Source organism: Python bivittatus, unplaced genomic scaffold, assembly GCF_059951505.1.
Source record: "Python bivittatus isolate LINGU-HERP-01145 unplaced genomic scaffold, Pbiv_v1 ctg000340_np1212, whole genome shotgun sequence".
In the NCBI taxonomy this organism is placed as follows: Eukaryota; Metazoa; Chordata; class Lepidosauria; order Squamata; family Pythonidae; genus Python; species Python bivittatus.
The window spans coordinates 19479692-19507056 of record NW_028277056.1 but is presented as its reverse complement, the minus strand read 5'-3'; the positions used below and the strand labels follow the sequence as shown (position 1 = coordinate 19507056).

At 37.8% G+C, this 27365-nt stretch overlaps 1 protein-coding gene across 2 annotated transcripts; it reads left to right on the top strand.

Annotated features, from left to right (window-relative positions):
• The first annotated feature begins 20524 nt into the window (after positions 1 to 20524).
• LOC103051171 (gap junction beta-2 protein-like) lies at positions 20525 to 27106 on the top strand. Of its 2 annotated transcripts, none has more exons than XM_007427542.2 (2): positions 20525 to 20672; positions 24837 to 27106. In XM_007427542.2, the coding sequence occupies exon 2, from the start codon at positions 24857 to 24859 to the stop codon at positions 25538 to 25540; it is 684 nt and encodes a 227-aa protein (XP_007427604.1). In that variant the 5' UTR covers positions 20525 to 20672; positions 24837 to 24856; the 3' UTR covers positions 25541 to 27106. The 2 variants fall into 2 exon arrangements, with proteins under 2 accessions (XP_007427604.1, XP_007427603.1); XM_007427541.2 differs by having other exon boundaries at positions 20525 to 20688.
• The last annotated feature ends 259 nt before the right edge of the window (positions 27107 to 27365 follow it).

The following is a 27365-nucleotide window of genomic DNA, read 5'->3' as shown; positions in this document are numbered from 1 at the left end:
CCTCATAACATTCATCTTCAGTCACTGCACCGTCCATCAATGTACTTCTAGGTCCACTTCAAAGTGATCGTTTGTCTTCTTTAAAAACGGGGAAGCACACAACAGTGAGCACTGGTGGTGGTAACATACCTGGAACTCAGGCTGAAACAAAGGTGGCACTTCTCATCTGTAATCTCTGGGAATGAATATTGTCCCTGCATTCCTGACTGCAGGATGAAGTAAAGTGGGAGTAGTAGCACATCCAAAAAATAGAAGCAAGGCAGCAAAAGACACATTCCAAGTTTGGATGGTTTAGGCCAGTTTTTGTTTCTGTTTCCCTTGAGAGAGGGGTTTGTTAAGAAAAAAAAAGAACAGTTATTTAAACACCAGTTTAAGTGACACAGATTTTGATTTTGTATCCCAAAGCAATCTCATACCACAACTACTGATAAAAGGAGCAGAGATTTTGGATTTTGAAACATGCTTCAGCTTTTGTTGGAGCAACCAAAAGAATGTGAAGCATAACTGACTTAATGATCTGTTCACATTTTCATTGTGGTGGAGAAGCATAAATAAATTAATACCTCAGCATAGTACTTTGCAGGGTGTTCTCTTCGTATTTTTTCCAATCCAATGGAACTTTGGTAAGAAATTACGTGACAGGGTTCAGAACTCTATTTCTCTGTCTGTCTGTCTGAAAACTGAAGATCTGGACCAAATTTGGATTTTGGGTGGCTACGACTAAAAGAAAAATTGAGTTCAAAAATGGGTAGATCCAGTTGGAGGCTATGGAAAAAAACATCTCCCCACCCCACCATTTTTTCCCAGTGCATCCTTGTGGAAGAAGCAGCTGGACAATGGCTCAAAATGCTGCTGATTGCTTCCTTCTGAGCTCCCCTCCCTTCTCCTCAGAGTGGAGTGTATACAGCTTACTTGTGCTTCCCTGTGCCCACATAACATCAACACACACAGATGCACCCCAAAGGAAAAGCAGAAACACAGAGAGATCCACCATTTCACTTCATAACATAGAAGAAAATATAGACATATCCTCTGGCCATTGCTGCTAAAGGAATTGGAAAGAATTCCAGAAGCCATGTTCTCCTAATGCAGTGTTTCTCAACCTCAGCAACTTTAAGATTTGTGGACTTCATCTCCAAGAATTCCCCAGCCAGCCATGCGAATTGTGGGAGTTGAAGTCCACACATCTTAAAGTTGTAGAGGTTGAGAAACACTGTCCTAATGTATTAGTCTTTCCAACTCAATGGAATGTTGGGCAGGAACTCCCTCTGTCCATCGGCACAAGAACTCTTCGAAACCTTAGCAGAACAGGACCAAACTGGATGCGAGAGAAGAATCCAGCAAAGGAATGATCATACTCAAAAAACGGGTTGGATCAGGCTGGGTATGGCAGAACCACAAAGTCATTGTAAAAATTCCCCAGTCCCTCCCTATGGAGTAGTTAGTTTGCAACAACTCAGGATATTGGCCACAGCTGCATTCTAGGCCCCTCTTGTTTCTCTCTCTCCTGGAACAGGGTGTATGCTATCTGCTGTGTACTTCCCAGTGCACCCAGACACACAAACATATCGGCTTTACTGGGAAAAAAGGCTGGAAATAATTCCAGAAGTCTGCATGCTTTTAATATTTTAAAGTTCTGCTTTGCTTTTATTAATTGAATTAAAAAGCAAACCATGTTCAAATACTGAAATATGGTGATGTTATCAGACTTAGAAGGTTGCATTTAGTTTAGCTTATATGTTTTACACTGGATATTACTTAATTATAAATAGGCATATATAAAGAGGCAGGAAAAATTATAAAGCAATCTGACCATTCTCCATAAAAGATCAGCCTGAAAAAACATTCCAGAGTGAATGATTGAAATGAATAAAGTACTGAAGGATATTGAAACAATCCCTATAGAAAGACAGACTTTTTGTCTTCATTTCTTATAACGTTAGCAAATAAATACAATTGTAGATTTAGGACAAATGAAACAAGTTCTTCACACAGTGCATAATTAACCTGGGCATTTTCTTGCCATAAATCCTTGCCAGGGCCACTGGTTGAGATGGTTTTAAAGATCACTAGACAAATATATAGGGAGAGCTAATTCTTTCCACGGCTGTTAGCCACAATAACTACCTTAGACAAACAGCTGCAATGAGCCATGCCATGGCAAATAAACGCTGTTTCCGTGCATTGCTTCTGGCACTGGACTGTGGCATCTGCAAGGAGGGAGGGGCCGAAAAAGGCAAGATGGGGCATGATTGAAGCCCCATCCATTTTATAAGTCCATAAATGTTGTATGCATGTACAAAAGGGTGGGGTTTATATCATGCAGTTATGACCAGCGTCTTGCTGATTTGGCTTATGGGGATCCATTTGCTGAACACAGCTGAAAGTAAGATGTCTAGATACCTGAGCTGATCCAACAAGACACTGAAGACTTTTTAGGATCCAAGTTACTGCTTCCTCTCTGCATATCTATCAGACAGTTCCAAGCTATTCATTTTTCTTTTTCTTTGTGTTATATGGATGCCCAGCTTCAATAAGACAGCTTCCTATTTTAATCTGACACTAAAGGACTGGCCTCTAAATCATTCTTTTCTGCAAAAGGGCTATAGCTTTGTAAGCAGAAGACCCAGAGTCCAATGATCTCTAGCAGCTCCCAGTAGGCTATAGAAAGTCTTAAAATTTGAAGAGCAATTGCCAGTCAATGTACATAATAATGAGATATGTCTGAAACCTTATGAAAAAGGGGTCTTAGTTTCCATCATATTTACTTCTTTACATTTGAAAACCAAAGGGATAACACAGACACGGACATTCATGGATCTTCACACATTTCTTTCAGACATCATCTTTACTTCTTTACATTTGAAAACCAAAGGGATACGCATTTCTCTCAGGCATTATCTTTACTTCTTTACATTTGAAAACCAAAGGGATAACACAGACACAGACATTCATGAATCTTCACACATTTCTCTCATTCAGACATCCTGTCTTCATAAGGGTCGAGGCCATAAAGACAAAGGGGGGGTGTCCTGAACTCTGACTAGCATCCAATAGGTCATCAGGAAGATAAATTTCCCCCAGTAATAAGGAGGATCCAAAACTTATGCCAATTTCAACCAATCATTTGTTAATTGCTGTATCTCTTTGTAAGAAACATGTATAAAATTGTCTTCTTTGGGCATGGGAGGGATCTCCTCTGCCTTAAGGGGAGACCCCAGCTGACTCAATTGGCTTACTTTCAATAAAACTTTAAAATCTCAGCTGGTACTTTCGTGTTTGATCTTCTGCCGGACTGAATCCTAATTGGAGAGAGTCAGAAACTCTCAAATTTTGCTAACATGTGGACCAGAGGCATCTCCTGGCAGGGCAAGGGGATCAAGTGATGAAAGATGCATCATGACATCACAACACAAACTCCATGATTAACATACTTGTGTCCAACACTGTAATGCAGATTTTGTCATTTTTTTCCTCTCCTTGTAACAGATACCTATGTAATGAACTGTTTTAGTCTACAGTTTATAGAAATTCCTATACAAATTAGTATGCAAACTTATTTTTTTAAATAAATGTAAATTTATAAATAAATTTCCCTCTCCGGTATGAAATAAATACAGAGTAAGCAGCTGAAGGAGCAAATTTGGAACATTTTCCTGCCTTTAATTACTGTATTATTTGAAATTAAATGGTGGTAATAAGGTAAAAATCAATTTCACGTTTACTTAAGAACAAGTCCCATGGAAGTCAGCAGTATTTATAAGTACACAGAGTTACACTGAGTCATGCAGCAACAGATATTCCTTCATTAGATATTCTTCATTCCTTTTCTGCAGGTCTCCAAAATTAGAGAGTAGCATTTGAGATAAGCATGAAAAAAAATCCTCTTTAACATCCTCTAGTACGTGACATGAGTTGAAAGTTAATTCAAAGACAGCCTTGTTCAAACATGCAGTATAACAACCAAGCTGAAACAAAACTATACAACATCTTACAGATAAAATAACTCTGAGACTTCTCAGTGCAGTTTAAATGTAGCTTCCTCTAACGCTGGATATCAACATTGCCCATTGTGTCTTATTATAGCAGGAAGGAAAATAGGGCTTCTCAAAGCATGAATATTCCTCATGACTAAATATTCAGATGATTGCAAGGTATGCCATTGTGCAATTATTGCATTTGAAAGTCAAGATCTATAGGTCAGCAAAAGGCACTGGAAATGAATGGGTTCAATAGTTGGGATCCAGTGATATAGTTATAGTTATTTGACACTTGGAGCCTGTTCAGGCAAAGCACCCACTTATTGCTTGCATCCAGGGCGGATCATTCCCACTGCCCCACCCTTGATATGCCACTGGTGGGATCCATCCTGGTCAAAATCAAGATTGTACTGGTTTCAGTCATCCATATTTTCTGCAAAACCATCAACTGATAGTTCTTAAAGTGTCAGCCTTTTGAGGCAGGCCACATCAGGAAACAGACTCCACAAGCACTACTGGAATTCTATATTATTGTTGCAGGTTATAGAATCTTGAAAGCCTGACAGAGTTTCTCTCTCCCCTCTCTTAAACCAAAGAGAATCAAGGTGGGGTAATCCTGAGTTTTTTTCTTAACCCCTCCTATCTTTCCAGGCTAAGATGAGGTTTACATAACTGCTCTTGTAAGGTTACCTCTGTATTCCTCTACATAAAGCAAGCAGTTGTATTTGTGATCATTCTACATCCCATCCCATCCCTATTTATTTATTTGTTTGTTTGTTTGTTTGTTTATTAAATGTATAGGCCACTCCAATCTGTTATGGTTCTGAGCAGCTTACAAAATACAACCATAAAAAACAAAATGCAAAAAACACCAAAAAAATGATCAAAGTCCAGAAAAAAATCATTTTAAAAACTGGAACATCATTGTCACCCTTGTGAGGTAGTCCAGATAAAAAGCACATCCAGGAGTACTAGCTCTACCTTTATTGTAAGGTTACAATTAACAAAACCTTGCAAGTCTGAAAGTACCCCTCCCGTCCCTCAGTTTTATTCTCTGGAAACCAGGGAGAATCCCTTTTGCCACCCCTCCTCCTTCAAACTCCAATTTTGTTTATCAGACTGTTGTCTAGGCTGTGGCTCTTCCTCCTGTCTCCCAAGGTCAGTCCAACATATAATCACAACCACATTCGGGGTTCATCATCTATTCTAATCCAGGGCCTGGGGACATTAAAACCTGGCTCATTTAACTAGACCTTACAAATCTGGGGGGGAAGGGTGGCAGGGACCATGACAGAGAAGACTCACTTCCTGGTCCCACCAGGTGACATTGTTTAATTGCTGGGACCCAGAGCATGCCAACTTTGTCAGACTGTAGGAAAAACTACAGCAAATAGGCACCCCTCATTTAACCAGGCCCTGTACCATGAATGGCTATATAGGTGATAACCAGCACTTGAACTGCACCCAGAAGCCTACTGGTAACCACTGCAACTCACAAATGCTGTGGTCTGCCCATAGCTGCCTGTGCTGCTGTGTTCTGGACAATCTACAGTTTCTGGGTGGTCTTTAAAGGCAGCCCAATGTACAGTACACTGCAAGAGTCTAATCACAAGGTGACCAAAACATGAGTGACTATCTTAAGGGTCTCTCAATCTAGGTATGGGCACAACTGGCACACTAGATGAATTTGTGTAAAGGCACTCTTGGCCACAGCTGCCACCCATTGCTTGAGTAGGAACTGAGAGTCCAAGAGGATCTCCAAGTTGTGCTCTAGTCCTGAGAAGGGAAGTACAATCCCATTCTGGTCCAAAGATGGAACCACTCCAGACTCAGGAGATCCAAACAACCAAAGCCACTGAATCTTGTAATGATTGAGTCTAAGTCTGTTGCTCCCCATCTAGACCCATACAGCTTCCAGACACTGGTAGAAGATCATGACAGCAACACTTGGCTAGCCCAGGGTTGAGATGTATAGGTGAGTTTCATCAGTATAAAGGTGGTCCTCGACTTACATCCATTCATTCAGCAACCATTCAAAGTTACAGCAGCACTGAAAAAAGTCCCCAAAGTTTTGACCATCGCAGAACCCCTGTGGTCATGTGAGCGTGATCCAGGCACTCAGGTATCTGGCTTGCAATTATGACATTGCAAGGAGCTATGGTCACATGATAGTCATTTGCAACCTTCCCTCCCAAGCCCTCCCTGACCTCCCTCGACTCACCCATGGCCTGTGTCAGGCCTCCCAAGCCCTCGTCCAGCTTCACCCACCCCTCCACAGCACCCCCACGCTCCTTACCTGGGATTCCCGCTGCTTCCCACTTAACAACCCATGTTTCTTGGGGTTACAATGGCAACCAGGACTCCCGGTATTGCCGTTGCTAAGCAATGCAGTCACATGATGTCGCACTTTATAACCACATCCCTTAGCGATGGAAATTCTGGTCCCAGTTGCTTTTGCAACCAAAAGACTACCTGTACTGATGATATTGGACTCTGAAACAATGAATGACCTCACTCAGTGGACTGTTAAACATAGGGGCTTGAGCACTGAGCTCTGAGGCAACCCTCCACAGGAAAAGTCTCTATTTTGATCTCTCTCTCTTAAAAATATTGTCTGAACTTGTTCACAGAGAAAGGAGAACTATCTGAACAGCATGCCCCCACTCTCATTTACTGCAGACATTCAGAAGGATATCATGGTTGATGATACTGAAAGCTGCCAAGAGATCAAGTAGAACCAGGGTGCTTGCACTGCCCCAATCCCAGCTCTGCCAGAGGTCATCAACAATACAACCCATGCTGTCTCAGTACTATGCCCCAATCTGAAACCATATTGAAAAAGGTCTAGATAATCAGTATCCTCCAGGACCCTCTGAAGTTGCAGTGCGACCACCTTCTTAACTACCTTCCCCAAAAGGGAAGATTGGAGACTGGATGAAAATTATTCAAAACTATTGGCCGAGTGAAGGATCCTTGAGACTGCCTCCTTCAAGTCCTAGGGAATTACCTCATCTCTTAAAGAACCAGACGCTACTGTAGAAACCCAACTACTTGTCACCTCCCAGATGACCTTCACCACAGAGGAGGGACAGGGATCCCATTTAGAGGTAGGAAGAGTCATCAGCCCAAGGATCCTGTCCACTTCCTTGAGAGTCACAGGTTCATTATGTAGCTATGCTATTTGTTACCAATTTTCTATGCATGACCATAAGAGGATGTACTTGTTTTTTCCTTGGAACACAGCTAACAGACATACGTTGTGTCCCTCAGCATTAAATGGGTATCACTGAATGCTGTCTTTTGAACATGATCTTGACTGTGCTTGAATTACCCAACAATTTTGTTCATGATTGAAGAAAACTTACTCTAATGTATTTCACAAATCTGAGTTTACTGGAGATTATTGTTTCTGTTCAAGACAGGGCAAATTGCTTCCCCACCCATCAAAATTATGTATAAATATCTAGCAGCTGGTCCTGCAAGTCAGGTCTCACAGATGAGCTGTCAACCTTTTTTTCCCTCTTCTGTTCAACTCCACCTACAAGAGGGGAAAGCTGATACAAAGGTACCCGAATTATTCTACTCCATTGAAGGAATAATACATTGACAGAACCTGCAGTTTGCTGCTGATTTGTCCTTTCCAGCATTCTGCCCTCCAGAATGTTGGAAGTTCAACTCCTAGAATTCCTATCTAGAATTATCAGAGGTGTATCCTTCCATATCAGAAGAATATCAAGGTAGGAATGGCTGGCATACATAATATAGATTCAGTCTGTTCCTAGATAATCTTCATGTATGTTTGCAATTTGAATATTTACAAGAATTGTTTATATGGATAATGTGCATGTGATTATAATATAATTATAAAGCACTAGCAGATCTACTTACTTAATTATCTGGCAAATGATGTTGACAATAGTATTAACTTGAAAGCAGATATAAAGGCAACATAGATTTCTAAAGCACCATGCTGAACTTCCTGTTACAGTCTGGATAGCACCAAATTGAGGAATTGGATCAGATTTTTAAAAATCTGTTTCTTTTTCTTTTCCTTTTCTTTTTATCAGTTAAGGAAGTTTATATGAGCTTAATCAGAACCTCCACTTTCTGAACCATATTAACTCAGCAAATTTTTATTCTGTTAACAGCTGACTACTACTGAACTATGTCATCCTGCAAGTTCCTTTTCTTTATGCACGTGGAATTTGTCATCAGCCTTCTGGGCTGCTACTAGAGCTTATCAAAAATTTCAATTCATAGAAATCTTTCTGCTCCCATCCATTGCTACAGTATGGAACTGCAAGCCATATCTGCAGTATGGCAATTTGATTACCTAGATCATGCAGTACATAGCTGACCATACTTGGTCTCAAACAGCTAAATATAGACCTGCTTAGGATGGAAGATACCATACATCCTCAGGATTATACACAATATTAGGAAGTTGGAAAAAATATCCCAGAAGGCAACAATGGCAAACCACTTTTGTATGCCAAAGAAACCACATGGGATATATCCATGAAGCCACTGTTTATCTTTAATCCTACTTTTAATTTCTTTAACCATAGGTAATTGAGTTTAGACAAAGGAGTTTTTCAAATATACCCGTAAAGTAGAAAAGTGACTTCAAGTTGGAAAGAGTGTCTTTTCTGTCTGCTGTATTTTCCTCTTGTAACATCTCACCCCAGTTTGTTTCTTCTGGACCAGACTTCTTCTTTTCTTAGTGCCTATCCTGGATAAAAGCAGTTGCTCTATGCAAGAGACCGAGGAAGAGTTCAATCTCCCCTTGCTTCTGGTCTTTTAGAAGTTCCCTTTGTTGCTGAAACTGCCAGCTGTCATTCCCCTGATATTTATTTTATTATACAAGATGCAGATTTCTTGGGTAACACAGGTGTGACTTAAATAACTATTGATGTTATTAAGCATTTTTTTTCTTTGATGTTTAAAGACCTTGTTCTTGGTCACCTTTGATGACAATTTTTAGTGCCAAAATATTTGGAGCTCCCTTCACAGCCTTTCTGTCTCCTCATCCAGGCTCTACAGCATTTTTCTCCAAATTAGAGAGTTCCAGTTGCAGGTTGGCCATCACAAATATGCTTCTGGAAGTCTGCTCAGTGGAAAATTGAGACTATGAGGGTGAAGAGAAGGAAAGGTAGCCAAAAAAACAGCAACAGTTGAATTAAAGATAATTAGGGCTGGGCAATCCTTTGAAAGGGTTGTGTGCAAAGGAAGTGGCATTTGCACATACATGCAGAGATGGCCAGGAGCAATTCCTAAAGCAGCACAAGTGGGAAAAGAAGGGCTGGTTTTAATGGTTCAAAGGTGCTTCATTCACATTCCTGGGGCTCCAAAAGCATTCACTATCTTCTATTACTATTTTCACCCTTTACTCTATTGACCACTATAAGTAGATATAGCAACAAGAGATTCCCTGTTCCTCCTGCTCTTGTCTCTACTCTGCTTTCTCCTGAATGAAAGACTGATAGTTTTCTGCTTTCCATTCAGACCTACTTCCTTGAAAATCTTTTTCTCTCTTCCATTGTCAGGATAATAAAACACATACATTGGACAATTATATTTGGCCTGCAAAAATCCAGATGATAAATTGGCAGCAAAGGTTGCATATTAAAAAAAAACAAAAACTCTTTGCTGCCATTTTTTTATTATCATTACTTACATTTATATCCTACTACAGTCCAATGAAGGACTCTCAGTGGTTCACAGACACACATCTATACAATTAAAATATCCGTAGTAAAATTTTTTTAAAAAATAGAACTAAAATATAGTAGAAAAACAACAATAAAATAACAATAAACCATGTCCCCAAATGCAAAATAGCTCTGTTTTAAGCTGTTTGTGGAAGGAAGTTGAGAGGGAGCACATCTAATCTGAAGGCTGCTCTAAAAGGCTGATGCTACCACCAAGAAGCAATGCCTCCTACCTTAGTACCCCTAACCTTTAGGAGGCGGGGAACAACAAGCTGCTTCTCCCAGAAACGTCATATTGTTTGAACTGTTTTAATTTGTTTTTAATTGTTGTTGTTGTTGTTATTGTTTTGGCTATTTATTTCTATGTATTTGTGGTTTCTGTTATTTTTGAACCGTGTGAGCCACCCAGAGTCACAGATGTGAGATACAAATAAAATACATAAATAAAAATAGATCAGACCAACTTTTGGGGCCACAGAGAACTTTATAGATTAAAAACAGCACTTTAAATTGTATCTGAAACTTATTGGCAGCCATTGCAGGGCCCATAGCACAGGATTAATGTGCTCCAACTCTGAGTATTAGTGAGCATACAGGCCCCTGCTTGTCGGAGCATTGATAGCTTCCAAACAGTTTTCAAAGACAGCCCCACCTTGAGTGTGGTAGAGTAGTCCAAACACATAGTGATAAGGGCATGAGCTCCTGTAGCAAGCTCTTCCCATCTGGTACATCAGCTGAAGCTGGGCAAAGCCCCCTTAACCACAGCCTTCACCTGTTGTTCAAATAGTAGCCATGAGTACAGCGGAACAATCCTCCTCAAGTCATGGAACTCATCCTTCAGAGGTGACGCCTCCCTATCACAAATAAGAGAGAAGAATCAGTTGTACCAATTAAAACAAGAAGAGACAATACTAAAGCAGACAGAGAACCTCAAAGGACAAACAGTAGTTCTGTCTTGCTTGGTTCAGCCTTACCATGTTCTGCTCTACAAGATGTTCACAGCCTCCAGGCACTGGGACAAGAATTTGACAGCATTTCCAGCACAGCCCAGGGTCACACTGTAAAGCTGGATATCACCAACATACTGATGATATCAAACCCTGAAGCATCAAATGATCTCCTGCAGTGGCTTCATGTAGATATTAAACAGTATAGAGGAGAAAGGATAGATCCTGTGGCTCTTTACAACAGAATGACCACCAAGCCAATCTCTTCTCTACCACCATTGACTGGAACCATCTGCTGAGGAAGGAGCAGAACCTCTGCAGCACAGAGCTCCCAAAGCCTACCCTTGCAGACAGTCCAGAAGGATACCATGATTGATGCCTCAAAGGCCAGTAAGAGGTCTAAAGAAATCCCTGGTCCAAGTCTCCTTTTTTCTAATATCACTGGAAGTCTAATTCCATAAGAGAAACAGGAAAGGGGGCTGTAAAGGAAGAAAAATTGCAAGGAATGTTAAATCACATTCCTTGGCTTATGGCAGCTATATTTTTAGGGTCCCATTAAAGTCCACTATAATCTAAGCATTGCATGCCACCATTTTTTGCAACTCTAAAAAGGATCTGTGGAGTTGATCTTGGATTTCATTAGTTCTGATGACAACAATGCATTTCATCTGGATGGTGCATATTACGGCTGTGTTGTGGCCTGCATACACTGTTTGAAGAGTATAATCTTTCCTCCCTGTTCTTGCATCATCCTTAGAAACCTTCTTCTATAAAAAATAGATATGAATCATAGACTTACTGTGTCAGTCATAATTTTTCCACATATGTCAGGTGGAGTCAGAAGGGAGTTTCTTCCCAGTTCATAAAAGAATTTCACATCAGCTGCAACTGTTCATGCCAGTTTTGTATATCGGCAATCAGGAAGATTTGGGCTAACAATTACATCAGTAAGACGTGGTGCAAATTCTGACAATTTGTTGCATCATAGCAATGAAGACATTTAGTTACTGTGCTTTCAACATGTGTGCTTAGCTTTTAAATCAGGTATTAACACTAGAAACAATCTTGTGACACCTTAAAGATTAATAAGTTTATTGTAGTGCAAGTTTTCCTGGAACGTAGTTCACATCAGATCACACAGTTCACAAATTAGAATGACACGACCATTGATCTGAGGGCAATGGGTGGAAAGCAAAAGAAGGTATCAGGAACAATAAGAACAGAATGTATCCTGGAGAACTGGCATGTTCCCTCACTAATGACATCTCTGATGTCAAATGTATCTACATTTCTATACTGATTTATATGTCTACTAATGAAATATCTCTTATCCTCGTGGCCCAAAATTCTGTCCAGCCTTTCCTTTGCAAAAGCCGTTATTCTGGGGAATCACAGTCGTTATGCACCTGAAACGAGATTGATCTGCCTCATTGGACTTCGTGAGGCAGAAGAGCAAATTGTATTGCACAGAAAGGTACAGAGAATTCTAAGCATTTTTTTTCCAGCTTGCAGTATAAGTTTACTAATTATATATCAAACAACTAACAATTTTCTATTGTTTATATTTATATTTCCTGATATATTTTATTATCATTTATTAACAAATATTGCAATGACTGATCACCCTAGCTGAATATTTTATAGAGTTCTCTGTAGTATAAACAATCTCACTTTTATTAAACACTTATTTTTTCTTCAGTTACATCAGCCACATAGATATTTACATGCCTCATTGTTTACCTGAAGCAATGGCTTAAGTATATATTCAATAAATAGAATCCCTTATTTTTCAAATATTTTGCAATGTTCCGCTTTTTCATGACATGTACTCATTTCTGCAATATTTATTCTTCATGCTAAGCTGAAATTCATTTAACCATGGTTTGCTGAATGCATCCATATGGTCAAAAAAGTCAATATGGTGGGCATGACTACACAATTACATGCACATAAAAGGGGTCAGGGCTTTGACTGCATGGTTGTGCCCACCATCTTGATTTTTTTACCCCCTTCTGCAAACAGCCCTGATTGAATGTTATCATTTGCTGTGTCCGCACAACAATCTAATCCTGGGTTCTGGAATCTTCAGAGGTAAGAGCTAATTCTAAATTTTGAGTAGCGTGCCAAAGGTCATTCTCCAAAAAGTATTGCGTGGAGCCAAGACAAAAAACTAAGGATCCTTTAAATTTGTGTATACTTAACTGTTAAATGAAATAAAGCTAACATCAATTTATGTGTTTAATGATTTTCCCCTTCTGTCACATAAACATTTACAATTTGGCAACAACTTATTAAGTTTTCTAGAAGCCACTATGGTCTTCAGGTTGTCCATCAATGCTGTAAACTATAAACTATGGTTTAACCATGGTGGCTGGGTTAACATTACAGGTTAAAAAACAACAACACTAAAAACAGTTAATATGATACATGAACTTAGCCAGTATATGGGTGGAGAGTCTTTTCCTTCTGGAGTAACAGGAAACAAAATCTCCTTCTATACATAGCTAAGAACTTTAATGGAAAAAATACATTTCCTTGGCTACCTTTGGATTTTATATTTTTGCCAAAGGTTCCTAGCCTTGTATAAGAGATGGTATGATTTTGTTCTCAATTCAAATTGCTGGAATGGATTCCCCTCCACTGTATATTTAATTAAATTTGTGACATGAATGTATACTATTAATCTTTTAAGTTGTGATTTAGTTCTAATTATACCAAAAGTCTCAAATACTAAAGTATCAAGGAGGGTTCCTTTATTTTATCTTGCATACATAACAAAATTAGGTAAAGTTTCTATGATACAGAGCAGTAAAATATTTTTTTAAGGAACTAGGTCAGATTCATATAATTATAGGCCAGGTATTCCTCTGTCTAAACTTGAACTGGTTCTGTCATCATGTTTGAGTGAAAAATGTTTGATACTCCCAAATGTTCCTCTGAAGTGTGTATGTGTATGTGAATTTTTTGGTATTCCTAAGTGTATTCCATCAGCAGTGATTAAGTCAAACTCCACCTCAGAAGATCAAGACTTGGTTTTGGTTGAAACATATTGAATATAATTCTTATTTTTGGACCACACCGGTAACCAATTTACCCTGTTGCTTGGAAAAATAAAAGTCAATCAAAAAACAGCTTGACAGAAGACAAGGTAGCTAGATACTCTAACTGATGACACAAGCATCAGTGAGAATATCTAGTTACCTCCTGAGTTTATAAGAGCCCAGAGAAGCTGTTATTGGCAATCCTGATGAAACGATGCCCATTCGGTTATGAAGAGTTAGAAGCAACTGATCAACAAATTAATGAAAACTCTGACAAATGGGTTTGCTCCAAAATTATTTTTCCATTCATTATATATCTTCATCTTCTATTCTTTCTCTGGACCACAATAAGGCAACCTTGAATGGTCTTGACTCACAGCACTATTATGAAGTTAAATCAGGGGGAAAGAAATGCTGTGTGCTGCCTTGAACACCTTGGAGGAAATGTGGAACAAACTTTTAATAAATATAGTAACAAATAAGGTATAAATCTAATCTAATAAACAAAGATACCAAATATCCCCATTACTAACACATTGTAGACAATTGCTAAGTTGAAATATAAATATAGTTATGAATTTTAAACATGCATACCCTATATTTATAAACCAGCCCTAAAGACAGCCCACAGTAATTGTCATCCTCTACCTACATACATTCTCTTAAACAAGAGGTGTTAAACCAATTTAGAAGCAATTAGCAACAAGTAGGGTCCCTTAGCATTTCTTATAGCAGACAGTTGTATGTTACCTGTATTTTGCTATTCAAGCTTACATGTTGCCAGATAATGTTTATTAACCTTTTAAGGCTAAACCTTTCTATCTAATATGCATGACTTGATCTTAATGCTTTAAATAAATAAACCAGAGATTTGGTTTATTTAGGTTTTTTTCAACTAAAGAAGAAATGCCACATTAAAGGATCAACTAAGGCCATAAAATGCTGAAAGGATGACATCTCTGGACCCCAGTTCAAACTTCAATAGGCTTGACTTGTTTTCTACCTCTTATACTATCCACTTAATTTGTGACTCACCAGTTACTAATTCATCTGTCAGCATTTCAGATTTGCTAGAGATTTTAAAAAACAGAAAGAGAACACTTTTGTTTGTATAACATCCTTCATTCTGAATCAAGTGCAGCAGGTGATTGCAAATTTAAATGGTAGAAAATAAAGAAAAATTATGAAGAACTTATTGCACCAGAGCGGCTTAATGACGCTGAAAGTTGCCGGCCAGAAATGGTCAACGCTTCAGCGGTTCGAGTCCAGCCTTTGCGTTAGCAGGGTGAGCTCCTGTTTCCAAAGGACTCATCCAAGCAGTCACTGCAGAGTCGGTAACAACTGAGCGCAGATTAAAAAAAATATATATTGCACCAGAAAAAAGTTCTAAGATATTGCCTTTTGTAGAAAGTTCCCAAAACCATAAGTGGACATGCATGTAAGATTTGCAGATGGCTATATAAAAGCATTATTCTAAACCACTCAATTTCTATTCAGTTAACTTCATGAATTTAAGCTAAAATAACAGAACAAAATTAACATGATTATTTCTTAAATTTGTAGATTTTTTTAGCATGTCAATGAATTAGAGATTCTATTTTGGCCCCTTAAAAATGCTTAATTAACATCCCTCCTCCCCACCAACACACATGCACTTACCCTCCAGCATATATTGAAAACAAATTGTTAAAAATGGTTATTTGTAAAATTCTGGCAATAAATAAATAATAATAAATAAATAAATAAATAAGTCATCTGAAGCCCTGGCAAAAACAACAGCACAGTTCTTATTCCTTTCCTTATCCATCCCAATATCCCATTCAAGTGTGTTTGTTACAATTCCTATACACTAGTATATTGAAAGAACTTGCTTGGAGATTATGCTGATTTAATTTGTCTGTGTTTCTAAAGCACTAGAAGCTCTCAATCAAGAAATTGGTGAGATTGTTCAACTCTGCCCTTCACCGTTCTCTTGGCCTGGCAGATGATGGGAAATAAAATCCAAAACAGTGACCAGATTGAGGGATGACTGATCAAGAATTTAGATACAGCAAGTTGGCAACTACATTATCCCCTTCATTCTAAAGCCATGGTCCTTAGATTTCTAGTTCTCCACTTCCTTCATAATTGCTTTCAGCCCTACTTACAGTTCTGTCCAAGTCAGTCTATTGTCTATCTGTTATTCTAGACTCATGAATTCCTTTCCTTTATAGATGTTGACTTGCTAAAACCATCAGAACTTTATTCACTATATAGATTAAATGTTCTTATTTTCCTGAAGGTTATTGGAAACAAGCTTAAAGCAAAACAAAACAATTCAAATACCAATTTGGAAATAATTGGTTATCTTCGCCAAATGTTCCTAGCTTAGAATAAGATGAAACAAGGAAGAAAACCTATTTCCTACAGTGACTAAGTTAAGAAAGTTATGCAACTGGCCAGATCAACCCACTTCTAGTAAGCAGTCCAATTAATTAGTTACAGTGAAAATAATTTCTACCTTATATTTTCAATTTACTGTCAAGGGACTGACAAAGGCTGGCCTCAAAACAGTGTTTTAAGTAATAGACTCAATTTTTTGATTTGCATTCTTTTAAACATTCAACAAAGCACATCCATGTCAATCATGTTTGTAGTGCTGTTTTATGGTTGCTATTTTTCCCAAAAAGCTCTTTATTTTAACAGCTACATGGTAGGGAGGTAAACGTGATTCTCTCCATAGATAGGAGGGTTGCAATTTGGGTAGTGAAAGGTTTTTTGACTTCATTTTTTACTGCTTAGAAAATTCACCATTACTTTTATATAAGCAGGTTGGATTTTTAAAAATTGAATATGGAAGAACACTGTATCAATCAGTAATCTCTTACTGGATGAACACCATATATGAAGTCTGGGGAAACCACCATCACATTAATCATCTGATACATAATAGGTTTGGAATGTTTTTATCATTCTGGAGCACACATTTTGGTTATCATGATATAGGCAGTGGTTCATGATAGGCAGTGAATCAGAAGCACATCCCATCTCTGGAGATTCTAAGCTGATAGAGAGTTCACTGCTAGGAGTTATGTGTGATGCAGAAAAGCTTCTGGAATTTGTATAATAATAACAGTTAAGGAAGTTTTAGCCACTTTTATAGCTTCCACACAGCCATCAATTAATCAACAGCACTTCTATGTAAGTGCTACTCTGTTAGGAGCTCACCAGGAGTTTATATTATCCCTTTCAAGGCTGGTGTATATTGTCACCAGAGGTTGGATTCACACATTAAGATAAATGATGGTTGTTTTAACCATGATTTACTGAGGCTGAGAATGGTTGGCTTCAAGCATAAACTATGATTTACAAACCATAACCAATTAGGTTCATAAATCTCATGCTAAAACAAAACTAAACAAATCATAATAGTTTTGTGCAATGCATAACTCAACCATTCTTTCTAAAATGACTGACACATTAAGGTACCCTGATCATGGAATTTATTTTCACTTGGCATAGCAGAATAGGTTTAAAAAAACAATTAAGTAATTTCTTTACTAGATAAACAATACAATGATCATGAGTAATCAAGGCTAGGAATAAAAGAAAGTGAACTAAACGCTTGTTGCAGTTATTAAAATGTAATTTTTTCTTGACTGGAAGAGGCATGTACTGACTGGTTTAAGCCTAGAAAAGTATTTTTGCCTTATTTTTATATACTTTAGTTAATTTTTTTATTGCAACCATACAGTTTAGCAACACCAAAAAGAAGTTATCAAGCACAAAAACATAGGCTGAAGCTAGCAGAATCCAGAGTTGGACAGATAGAACCCCAGCTACATATTAAAACTTAACTATCAGTAACAGGTAAAATACTATGTTATGGCATATTTGCGTAATGAAGCAATGCAAGCGTGTGAACTACAGAGAAAATGGACTCAGTGACATCCTTCAACAAAGGACATGTTATCTGAGAGAATGCATAGTATTAAGCCATACGTACTTAAGGACTCTGATGAATCAGAATCGTAATCCCGTGCAAAGAATTATGCAAAAGAAATGAAGAATTCATCAAGTACAGGAGAAATTGGGATCTGGAAAATGTTTGCTGAATTTGGTATGCAATTACCTAAGCCTCAGATGCTTTGCTTGCAGTATAATTTACATGATTTGTTGGATAAGTTTTTTTCATTCCTTGTTCTGCAGTTAATAACACAGGTTAGAAAACTAGTACGGCATTGTTAAAGTGTTGGATTAGGACTGCGGTAACCCACTTTCAGGTCCACCCTCAGCCATGGAAGTTCATTGGTCACTTTTGGCCAGACATTCTGTCAGCCCAACCTACCACATATGGTTGCTGGAGGAGGGGAAGGATGCTACCTTGATGAAAGAGAGGATATAAGTGAATAACAGCTTAGTAATAGCAAGTTCATGTTGTACCTCATCTGTGCAAATCCTCAAAAGTTATGAAATTAATCTAAGGTGATAAACCCACTTTGGAATGCCCACATTGATTTTATGAATTTGTTACTGTAATACATTTACAAAATGATATTTCTGTAGTTTAACAAGTGAAAATATCGCTGTTTATATCTAAATTTGTGAAACCAGCAGATGGATATACTAGAAAAAGTAAGAAAAGTATGAATTATGGGAATAATTTGACCACTCTTTTTGGATTGATAGTTTCTTTCTATAAGATTGTTCTGCTACATTACTTGGTTATTCTCAAAATGCTGTGTCCCTACACAGTAAAAGAGTGCAGTATTTCACACCCCACAGCAACCAAAATGGCTTTCTAAGGCAACCAACATTACTTTTCCCATACCATACAGTTTTCTCCAATATAAGTGATTATCTTGACTCCACTATCAAACATACCACCATTAGAATTCCATTGGATAAGGACACTTGTACATTGCCTGCTGGCCATCAAGTAATGAGTAAAACCACAGGATGTATACTACAATAGTCCCCTTTCTGGAATGGTGGAGTCATGGAAGACATCATATAAGATAGCAGATCTGTCTCAGATTAAAGAGAGAGCTCAAATAAGGGAGGTGTATACAACTTACAATTTGTACACAGAATTTGTATAAAACTCCATAATTTCCATATGTGTTGGTTTATTTAGAACATTTATTAACTGCATCAATCCTGAAGAACTTTAGGCAGGTACAAAATGTAACAAATGACAATGTAATAGAAATAATATAATAATAATAATAATACAAAAGCAGTAAAAACCAAATCATTCTGGCACAAATGACTGTATACAATAATCTCTGAAGGCCTTCCAAGGTTGATTGTATGCATCATAAAATGTCTAATATTCCTGCACATTTATGTTATTACATTGACACATGCTGAAAAGGAGGAAAGGTTCTGAACCTCTTTTCATCATCAAGCACTGAATCTCCATTTTCCCTCAGTTGTTCTGAAACTAATTAAATATATTTTAGTTCTACTTGTTTAAATTAAATTTTCATATTTTGTTACACTGGGGAAAAGGGAGAAAATGAGCTGTATTTTTCCATCAGTGAAACTTATCACACACACTCACCGGAGTCCCCTCTCATCCCCAACTCAGTGTAAATCCAGCCCAATTTTCCTGCTCATCTCATCTGTTGGGGTGTGCAAACTGTTGGCTGGGACTCTGTGGTATGGAATAGGTAATGTAATTTACAGGCAACCAGCTGAAACAACAGGCATGAACGCATGCTGCTTCTGAAACAGAGATGCAAAGCACAAATGTATCTGTTCCACAGTTTTCTGAGCAGCTGAATTTATTGCTGCTTGCAACACATTGGTGGGAGATTATAGCTGACATTGTGCAAATGCTGGGGCCATGTCCAATGTTAGACAAGCAATTGTATGTATATGTGGGGTTAGCCTCTATGGACCATTGTAGGAATTATTTCTATCCAGGCAAGTGTGTCTCCTGGATTTGTTTGTTTGTTTTTTGCCAGCGTCTTTATACTTTCTCCATTTTTCTTTCTCACTGGAGAACATCAATGAGGATAGGAAAGACTTGATAATAATTGACAATATTTTGCTCAGATAACATGAACAGCCCTTTGACTGGAAAACTTACCTTGAACAAAAGGGACAGAATCCAGGATGCTTCCAAGTGGACCACTCCTAGCACTAACAGTCAAAATAAACTGTATACCTATTTGGTCTTTCCATCCTTAATGGGTTTTCAGACCATTTCTTCAAGCAGCCTGACCCTACAGTTGGACAGAGTGAGGTAACTGCCCCAGACTGCTAATTCAAATCCCAAACAAGAACAAACAATTAATAATATCTCTTTTGCAGCACCTGGCTGACTTTGGGCTGGAAAGCTAAGCAGGATAAGTCCTGTTCGGTACTGTACTTGGATAGGAGCTCTCTAGGAAATAGCAGGTCTGTAGGCTAACTTGGGAAGGTGGGAAAACAGCCAGCGGAGAGGCAGTGACAAACCATTTCTGTTCTGGTGTCAAGGAAACAACCTGGATGTATCCAGAGCGCCAAAAGGGCTGCGTTCAACTCAAGAGTGTTTATTATTTCATTTTTACAGTAGCAAAGGGCAGAAAGACACTGATGCTTTCTGGTTGAGTGAGTTTGGTCTTCCACCTCTTGAATTGGGAGATAAAGTATCTTGGAGTGGCTTGGCCTTCAAGAGAGTCCTGATCATGTCATACTCCTGACCCCAAGGAGATGGGCAGATGCACATCTGAGCTGTACAATTCTGGACGACAATTCGGACTGGGAGAATTTGCTACGTGAACTTCTCTCCCCCCCCCCCCCCGTGTCTTCCCGCCTCTTGTTCTTGCAACAGCGTCTGGCGGAGGCGTAGCTAAAGAGCCGCTGCAGACCAGCCGGGAGGAAGATCCCTCGAAGTCACCGCGGCGGCCGCGAGAGAGCCAGCAGCGCGGCCGGGAGCGGTCGGTCGCCCCGTCTGGCGGTCGCACAAGAGGACCAAGAGAGCCGGGCTGAAGACGCCCCGCGACGCCTTTTGGGTTCCCGGCTGTACGTTGCTCTGAGGGTGAGGGGGCTTCTGCTGCCGCCTGAAGCCATGCCTACGCGAAGGGAGGAGTGCGCGGTCGGAGGAGGGGAGACCTTTGTAAAAGAAGAGGAGGAGGAGGAGGAAGAGGCGAAGGTGGTGGTAAAACGAGAGGGCTGCTTGGAGTATGAAGGAAAATGGGAAGGTCTAGTCCATAAAGAGTCTGGAAAGCACGGGAGCGCCAGAGAGTAGAGGCGCGCGCACCCAACCTGTTGCGGCTAACCAGAGCAAACAGGTCGGGCAGAAGATGAGCGCGGATTTCTTCTCCATTTCTGGAAGGAATCCGGATTTCTGCGGGGAAGCAGTGGGGTGGTACATAGTTTACGTTGGTGAAATCTGTATGTGAGGGAGTGAGGGAGAAAGGTGGTGGTGGGGGGAGAACATACAAGGAGAGGGCAAGCATTTCGAGGGAAATCATCTTTGCTCGGTGTTTTAGACACGTTCCGGTTCAGCAAACTAGATTCGTGCTCGAGATGCTTCGCTAGGTGTCCAGTAATTAGGGATAGGAGGATACAGGGAGTTTACAGCCACGTGCTGCCCTCATCCTTGAGAACCGATTGCAGATTGGGAAGGGATGACGTTGGAGGCGATGTCTTCTTTCATTAGTCCTTTGGGCAATGAGAGATTCAGCAAGTAATTGGTGAATAAGGCATCAACGTGCTTCAAGAAAGCCCCAAAAAGGAGTGATGAAAAGAATCTCTCCCCCTCCTCTCCCTCCCTCTGTCTCTCTGCAATATTTTTCTCCCCCTCTGAAATCAAAACATCAGATTTTTGTTCAGCGTCACAATTGTGGTTAATTTTTGAATTAACATATTGTATGCTGTATTACTGATGTGTTAATGTTTGATGTTACATGTTTTCCAGTTACTTTTTTTTTTCAAATTCTACCATAGAAACAATATTACTTGAGATAAATAGAAACTGGATGCAGGGCAAGGCAGAAGCACATATGTCTAAAGGAAGATCATTTTAAAAGAATATTTACATGTTTCTGCACATGAACAGCATGCTTGAAATTCAAGATGTGGGTTTGATCAGACTTCCTGAATAGTCATGTGGACCACATAGAAGCAGCATGACTCTGAAGTTGCTGTAACAGGCACTTTAAAAGAAAGGAAATATCCTGTATTCTCTACTACTCTGTATAGACAAATACCTTTACTCTGAATAGAAATTAATACTTCCGTCAGGCTTGTTAATTCCAGGATTGAGACAATCTGCTTCAGCCTTAGATTCTTCTTCCATAACATTCAAATAGTAGCTTGCCCCATATACTTGTTTTACGAAAATCCATTTTACATAATTAATTAATTTGATTGTTGTAAGCCATTTTAAGTGGCTGTATCAACACAAAATCAGGGTATAAATTCATTCATTTATTAATAATTAATTAACAAATTATGACTATTCCTTCATGATAGAATTTTTTATTATTATTCTGAATACCTCTCCCAGTTTTATGTGATTATAATGTATAACGTTGTTTTTAACTTGTTTTGCATCTGTTTTACTTCTAATTAGCCATTGGAAATTGTACCCCTTTCCAGGTTGCTTGATTGGAGCAACCTATAGGCTCTGTAAATAAATCAATTAAAATATAATATTTTACATGAATTAATTTGGACATGCAAATAACAACTTGAGTATCTTTTTCATACCTTTATGGGTACAAAGAGAGACATGTTTCTCCATTAGTGTATCTGTGATAATTAGTGCATCTATAGTAAAAAGATACCTTTTATATTATTCATATCCATCTTCATCATTTTTTTAAAGTTCCCTGGCAAATATATTTGTTACATCAGGAAAAATAATTGCAAGAGGCAGTTCTGAGGAATTAATTGTACAATGTCATATTTATTATCATCATCCTACAAATATTAATGATTTCAATGACATTAATTATGTGTGCTACCTTAATCTTCATAGTTAAGATTCTAGGCCTGATATACCAGTTAGCATGTGTGTCTTTTCACAGAACCTGCAATTTGCTAGATCTAATTTTCTTTCTTTATTAACATTTTTAAACCACCCAATAGCCAAAGCTTTCTGGGCAGTTTACAATAAAACACACTAAAAAAATACAGTTTCAGTAAAACATATACAGTAAAGTCAAATAAAATGCAAAATGAAAACCGAATATAACCTAGGCAGCAGCAGGGTGGTCATTCAAAATCTAAAACAACAGACATTAAAATACAATTAAAAGCCAATTAAAAAGCCTGGGAAAATAGCAAGGTCTTTACCTGGCACAGATGTAATGCTAATATCAGTGCCAGTTGAGCTTCTCTGTGGAGGGAATTCTGTAAATGGAGTGCCACCACAGAAGAAGCTCTCTATGGCTTTTATATTTATAGCAGTGTTGTCCAAACTTGGCCACTAAGATGAATTGACTTCAGCTCCCAGAATTCCCCAGCCAGCATGGCTGGCTGGGGAATTCTGGGAGTTGAAGTCCACTCATCTTAAAGTGGCCAAGTTTGGATAACACTGATTTATAGTAAAGGTAATGATGCCCTTGAGTGAAGCTTGACACCTGTATATGGACATAGGCATTTCTCACAGCAAATATGTGGAAGGGATTTGTCTTTTTTTTTCTGACTTCCATACTTAGCCTACAGCCCTGGAATGGTCTTCTTGGTGGTCCTCCATCCAAGTATTTATCAGGCTCACACAGTTTTGGTTTGGAGTCAAGATAAAGCTGGCTTGGTGCTGCCTCCAATGAGACCATTTTCTGAACTGGCAAAAATTTACTGCAATATATGATAAAAGAGCAAACATTGAAAACTTTCCTCTGTTCTTTTTGTTGAATATTGTATGGAAATTGAATACTAAGCTATTAGGTTATGAAGTGCTTGAATGGGTAACCAAATATTTGAGCTGAAACTATATATTCCTTTGTGATTTTTTCCCTTATAATCTATACTGAGAATTTATTTATATGGAGACTTACAACTGTTACTTTAAATCCTAAACAAATCCTACTGGGAGGAATGATTAAAAATAAATTAAAGATTTTAGCTGAATTCTAAAGAATAAATTTCATCTGGATCTTAATGATCTTTGTCAAAATAAAAGTAATATAAATCTATGACATAATACACTTTTTGTTAGGGTCAGCTTCAGTACTCAAGGATAGTATGTACAGGCTCATATTGTAACATGCTGGAATTCAGTTCAAGTTACAAGTTTCCTTGTCCTTCCTATTTGGACTATATGAAACCAACTTATTTGTTTAAAACAATATACAGTACAGACACAATACGTTTATCTTTGTAGATAAACACAACACAGTGATACGATTGAAGCATTCATTTGGTGATTGGTGATATGGTATTGTTGCGTACATCGAAACAACCAAGGAAAAATGACAAGAATTGATTTGAATTTTAGTTACCAAGAGAGTGATAGAAATTATTCAATAATTTATATATTTCAAGTATATAGGTAGACTAGAAACAAATCTAGTGGTAGGCATCTTAAATGGAATTTAAACTTCTACGCAACAAACCTCTATCAGTTGTGTACCAGTTGTATATTTAAATAATATTTTCTGTACTCTTTAGCCATAAATGCTCCCCCAGAAACTTATCAATCAATAAAAAAAACTGTGGTGTTCTCAGTAATACAATCTTAGAGGCATAGACTCAAAGAAAAAGGGATTGAAGAAGGATCTTGGCATCTTTAACAAAATTGTATTCTTTCATTGCTGTTGAAGGTGCTGCTAAGAGATCTCCATTTCTGGAACTACATTTTGTAGGGTTTCTTCACAACAACAAATGGCTATTACATCTATTTGCCTCTGTGGTACACTTATGTCTTAACAGCAGACACTAGAGAATAACAGTTATTGTTAACAGTTACAGTGACCATCAGGAGGAATCACATCATGTAAAAAAAAGTATTGTAAAACCCTGCATAAATCATTTGACCCAATAAAGTTGTACTATTTCTATTGTTCTATCTTCCCTTTTCTAGAATGTTTTGAGAAGAAAAGAAAAAAAATCAGAACTGTGTCTTTCCTGTCAGACTAGATATGTTTAATAATAGTGACATAGAAACTTGCAATTCATGAAACTTTTATTATGGAATGAAACCAGTTATAATTTGGCATATTGTTTTTGTCTTAATAGGCTAAAGGACACACACAGTTATGGACTGGGGAGCCCTGCAAGCCATCTTAGGAGGTGTAAACAGACACTCCACCAGCATTGGGAAAATCTGGCTCACTGTCCTGTTTATTTTTCGTGTCATGATTCTTGTAGTTGCTGCAGAAAATGTCTGGGGAGATGAGCAGAATGATTTCACTTGCAATACCCTACAACCTGGATGCAAAAATGTCTGCTATGATGAGTATTTCCCAATTTCTCACATTAGACTTTGGGCTCTCCAACTTATCTTTGTCTCCACTCCCGCCCTTTTGGTGGCAATGCACGTTGCGTACAGAAAGCATGAGAAAAAACGGGAATACAGACATGGAGAGAAAGTTGACATTGAAGATCTGAAAAGGCAAAAGTTTCATATTGAGGGATCCCTGTGGTGGACATACACTAGCAGCATTTTTTTCCGAATTATCTTTGAGACAGTCTTCATGTATATATTTTATTACATGTATAGAGGATATAAAATGCCTTGGTTAGTGAAATGTACTGAGTTTCCTTGCCCAAATGCAGTTGACTGTTTTATTTCCCGACCCACTGAAAAAACTGTGTTTACTATTTTCATGCTTGTGGTATCAGGCATATGTATGTTTTTAAATGTGCTTGAATTATCTTATTTAATGTTAAAGCTTTGCACAAAGAAGCCAAAAAAAGTAAATTCACTCCCTAATCATTAGACATTTATATCATTAATATTTTATTTTGCATTAATTATGGAATTATTTACAGTCATCATGAAAACTGTATGGAACCTTATTTTAAATGCCATATTTATATTGTTGGAAGAAAAGCAAAGTCAAATTTTACTACCGAAATTATTCCAAGTTAATGATACTTCTAAAAAGCTAATTTGTTTTTAATGACTAGATAATGTTCTAAATGCTTTTAAATTAATTGGTTGATATCCATCTTCTTAACTGAATTCATTTAGGGATATTATTCAGTACATGCCCATCTGTGATATGTGTTGGGATCTTCCAATATTACATTTATACAAAAGGCTTGGGTTTGTTATATTGGCCTGGTTTTACTCCCCCTGTTGGTAGAGGAAATCACATGACCCTCAAACATTTATCATTTGTTTTACTCCTAGGACTTAGGAAAGGTAACAGCAATTGGTCAACTTCTTTACCCCTCAACTAACTTTAAGCTATGCTTTATAATTCAGGCTGGTTTCATATGAAGTTGGCTAATTAAAACATGCCATACTTAAAACTAACCACATAAATCATCTCCACATTTGGGTCTATAGTAATGAAGCTGGTGGGATGCACAATCTAAAGATCAGTCACATAATTTAATGCTTAGTGAACACAGCTAATTGTCTCTGTATTTTTCTTCTCTGTCTGCACTCAGTAGATCTGATTTTCAGCCACCATCCTTTTAAAAAAGCCTAATTCATTTTCAAACTTTTGCTAGAGAGTTTGATATATAGTATTAGAAACCATATTTTCTATTTTTATTTTATTAGAAGTTATTTAAGGTTCCATTCTGATAGCATTCTGGAAGGTCTTGAAACCTGACTATTCTTGCAGGTCTTGGGGTAAGGTGAAAACATACCCTCTCCCCCATTTCAGATTTGTGTGTTGTCTTGTAACTGTTTTGTAATTTTATCTGGTTTAATTTTTTAGTGCATTCTTATTTACTTGTTTTTGCTTTTTTTTTTTTTTTACTGGAGTCGTATGGAGTTGGATGGCATAAAAAAATCAAATAAATAAATTTGACATATTAGAAGTTATTTAATGTAATACAATAAATTGCATTACATTCATATTTCATTGAATATATCATGGATGTCCAGTTCACGTATTTTTATATACTTTTCCATAAATAACTATATATAAACCACATCTAGCATTAAGAGCTTTACATAGACATATGCACTTTGATACTGGAATATAACATGCACACTGTAAAAGATAAATATTTGGTGCTATTTGGTGGTAATGAACTGTTTTAAGTTTACACTACAATATTATACTTGGAAAAGCAACTGAACCTACCCTCTGTAGGTTTGCCTAAATAACTAGATTATAAGGAAAAAAACTATATTGAGCTGGGATTTGTAATAACTTGCTGAAAAGAGCTTCACTTAATCTAGAAATAGGGTCGTGACATAGATTTTCTCCTGAAAATCTGCTTCTGGTTCTACACTGGGATTGAAATTGTATGCCATAACCGTAGTGCTATTATGGGAAGTTTGAGGAAAATACAAAACTGTAAATAAAGATTATGTAAAAGAAGTAATTCTGTCTGTGTGAGAATATACTTAATTCAGAACTTTTGGCATATTTTGTAGTTATGCTTGTTATACATATCGTTGTTTGTTTAACTGTCAAGAGTATGAATTGCTGTTTTGTAACCACTACTGCAGTTAATTCACTTATAATAATGATATTTTTACTATATTATTTACTCATAACTAAATTATACTTCCTATACCAAGCCCTACATGGCATGGGTCCAGGTTACCTAAAGGACCATCTCACCCCCATTACATCG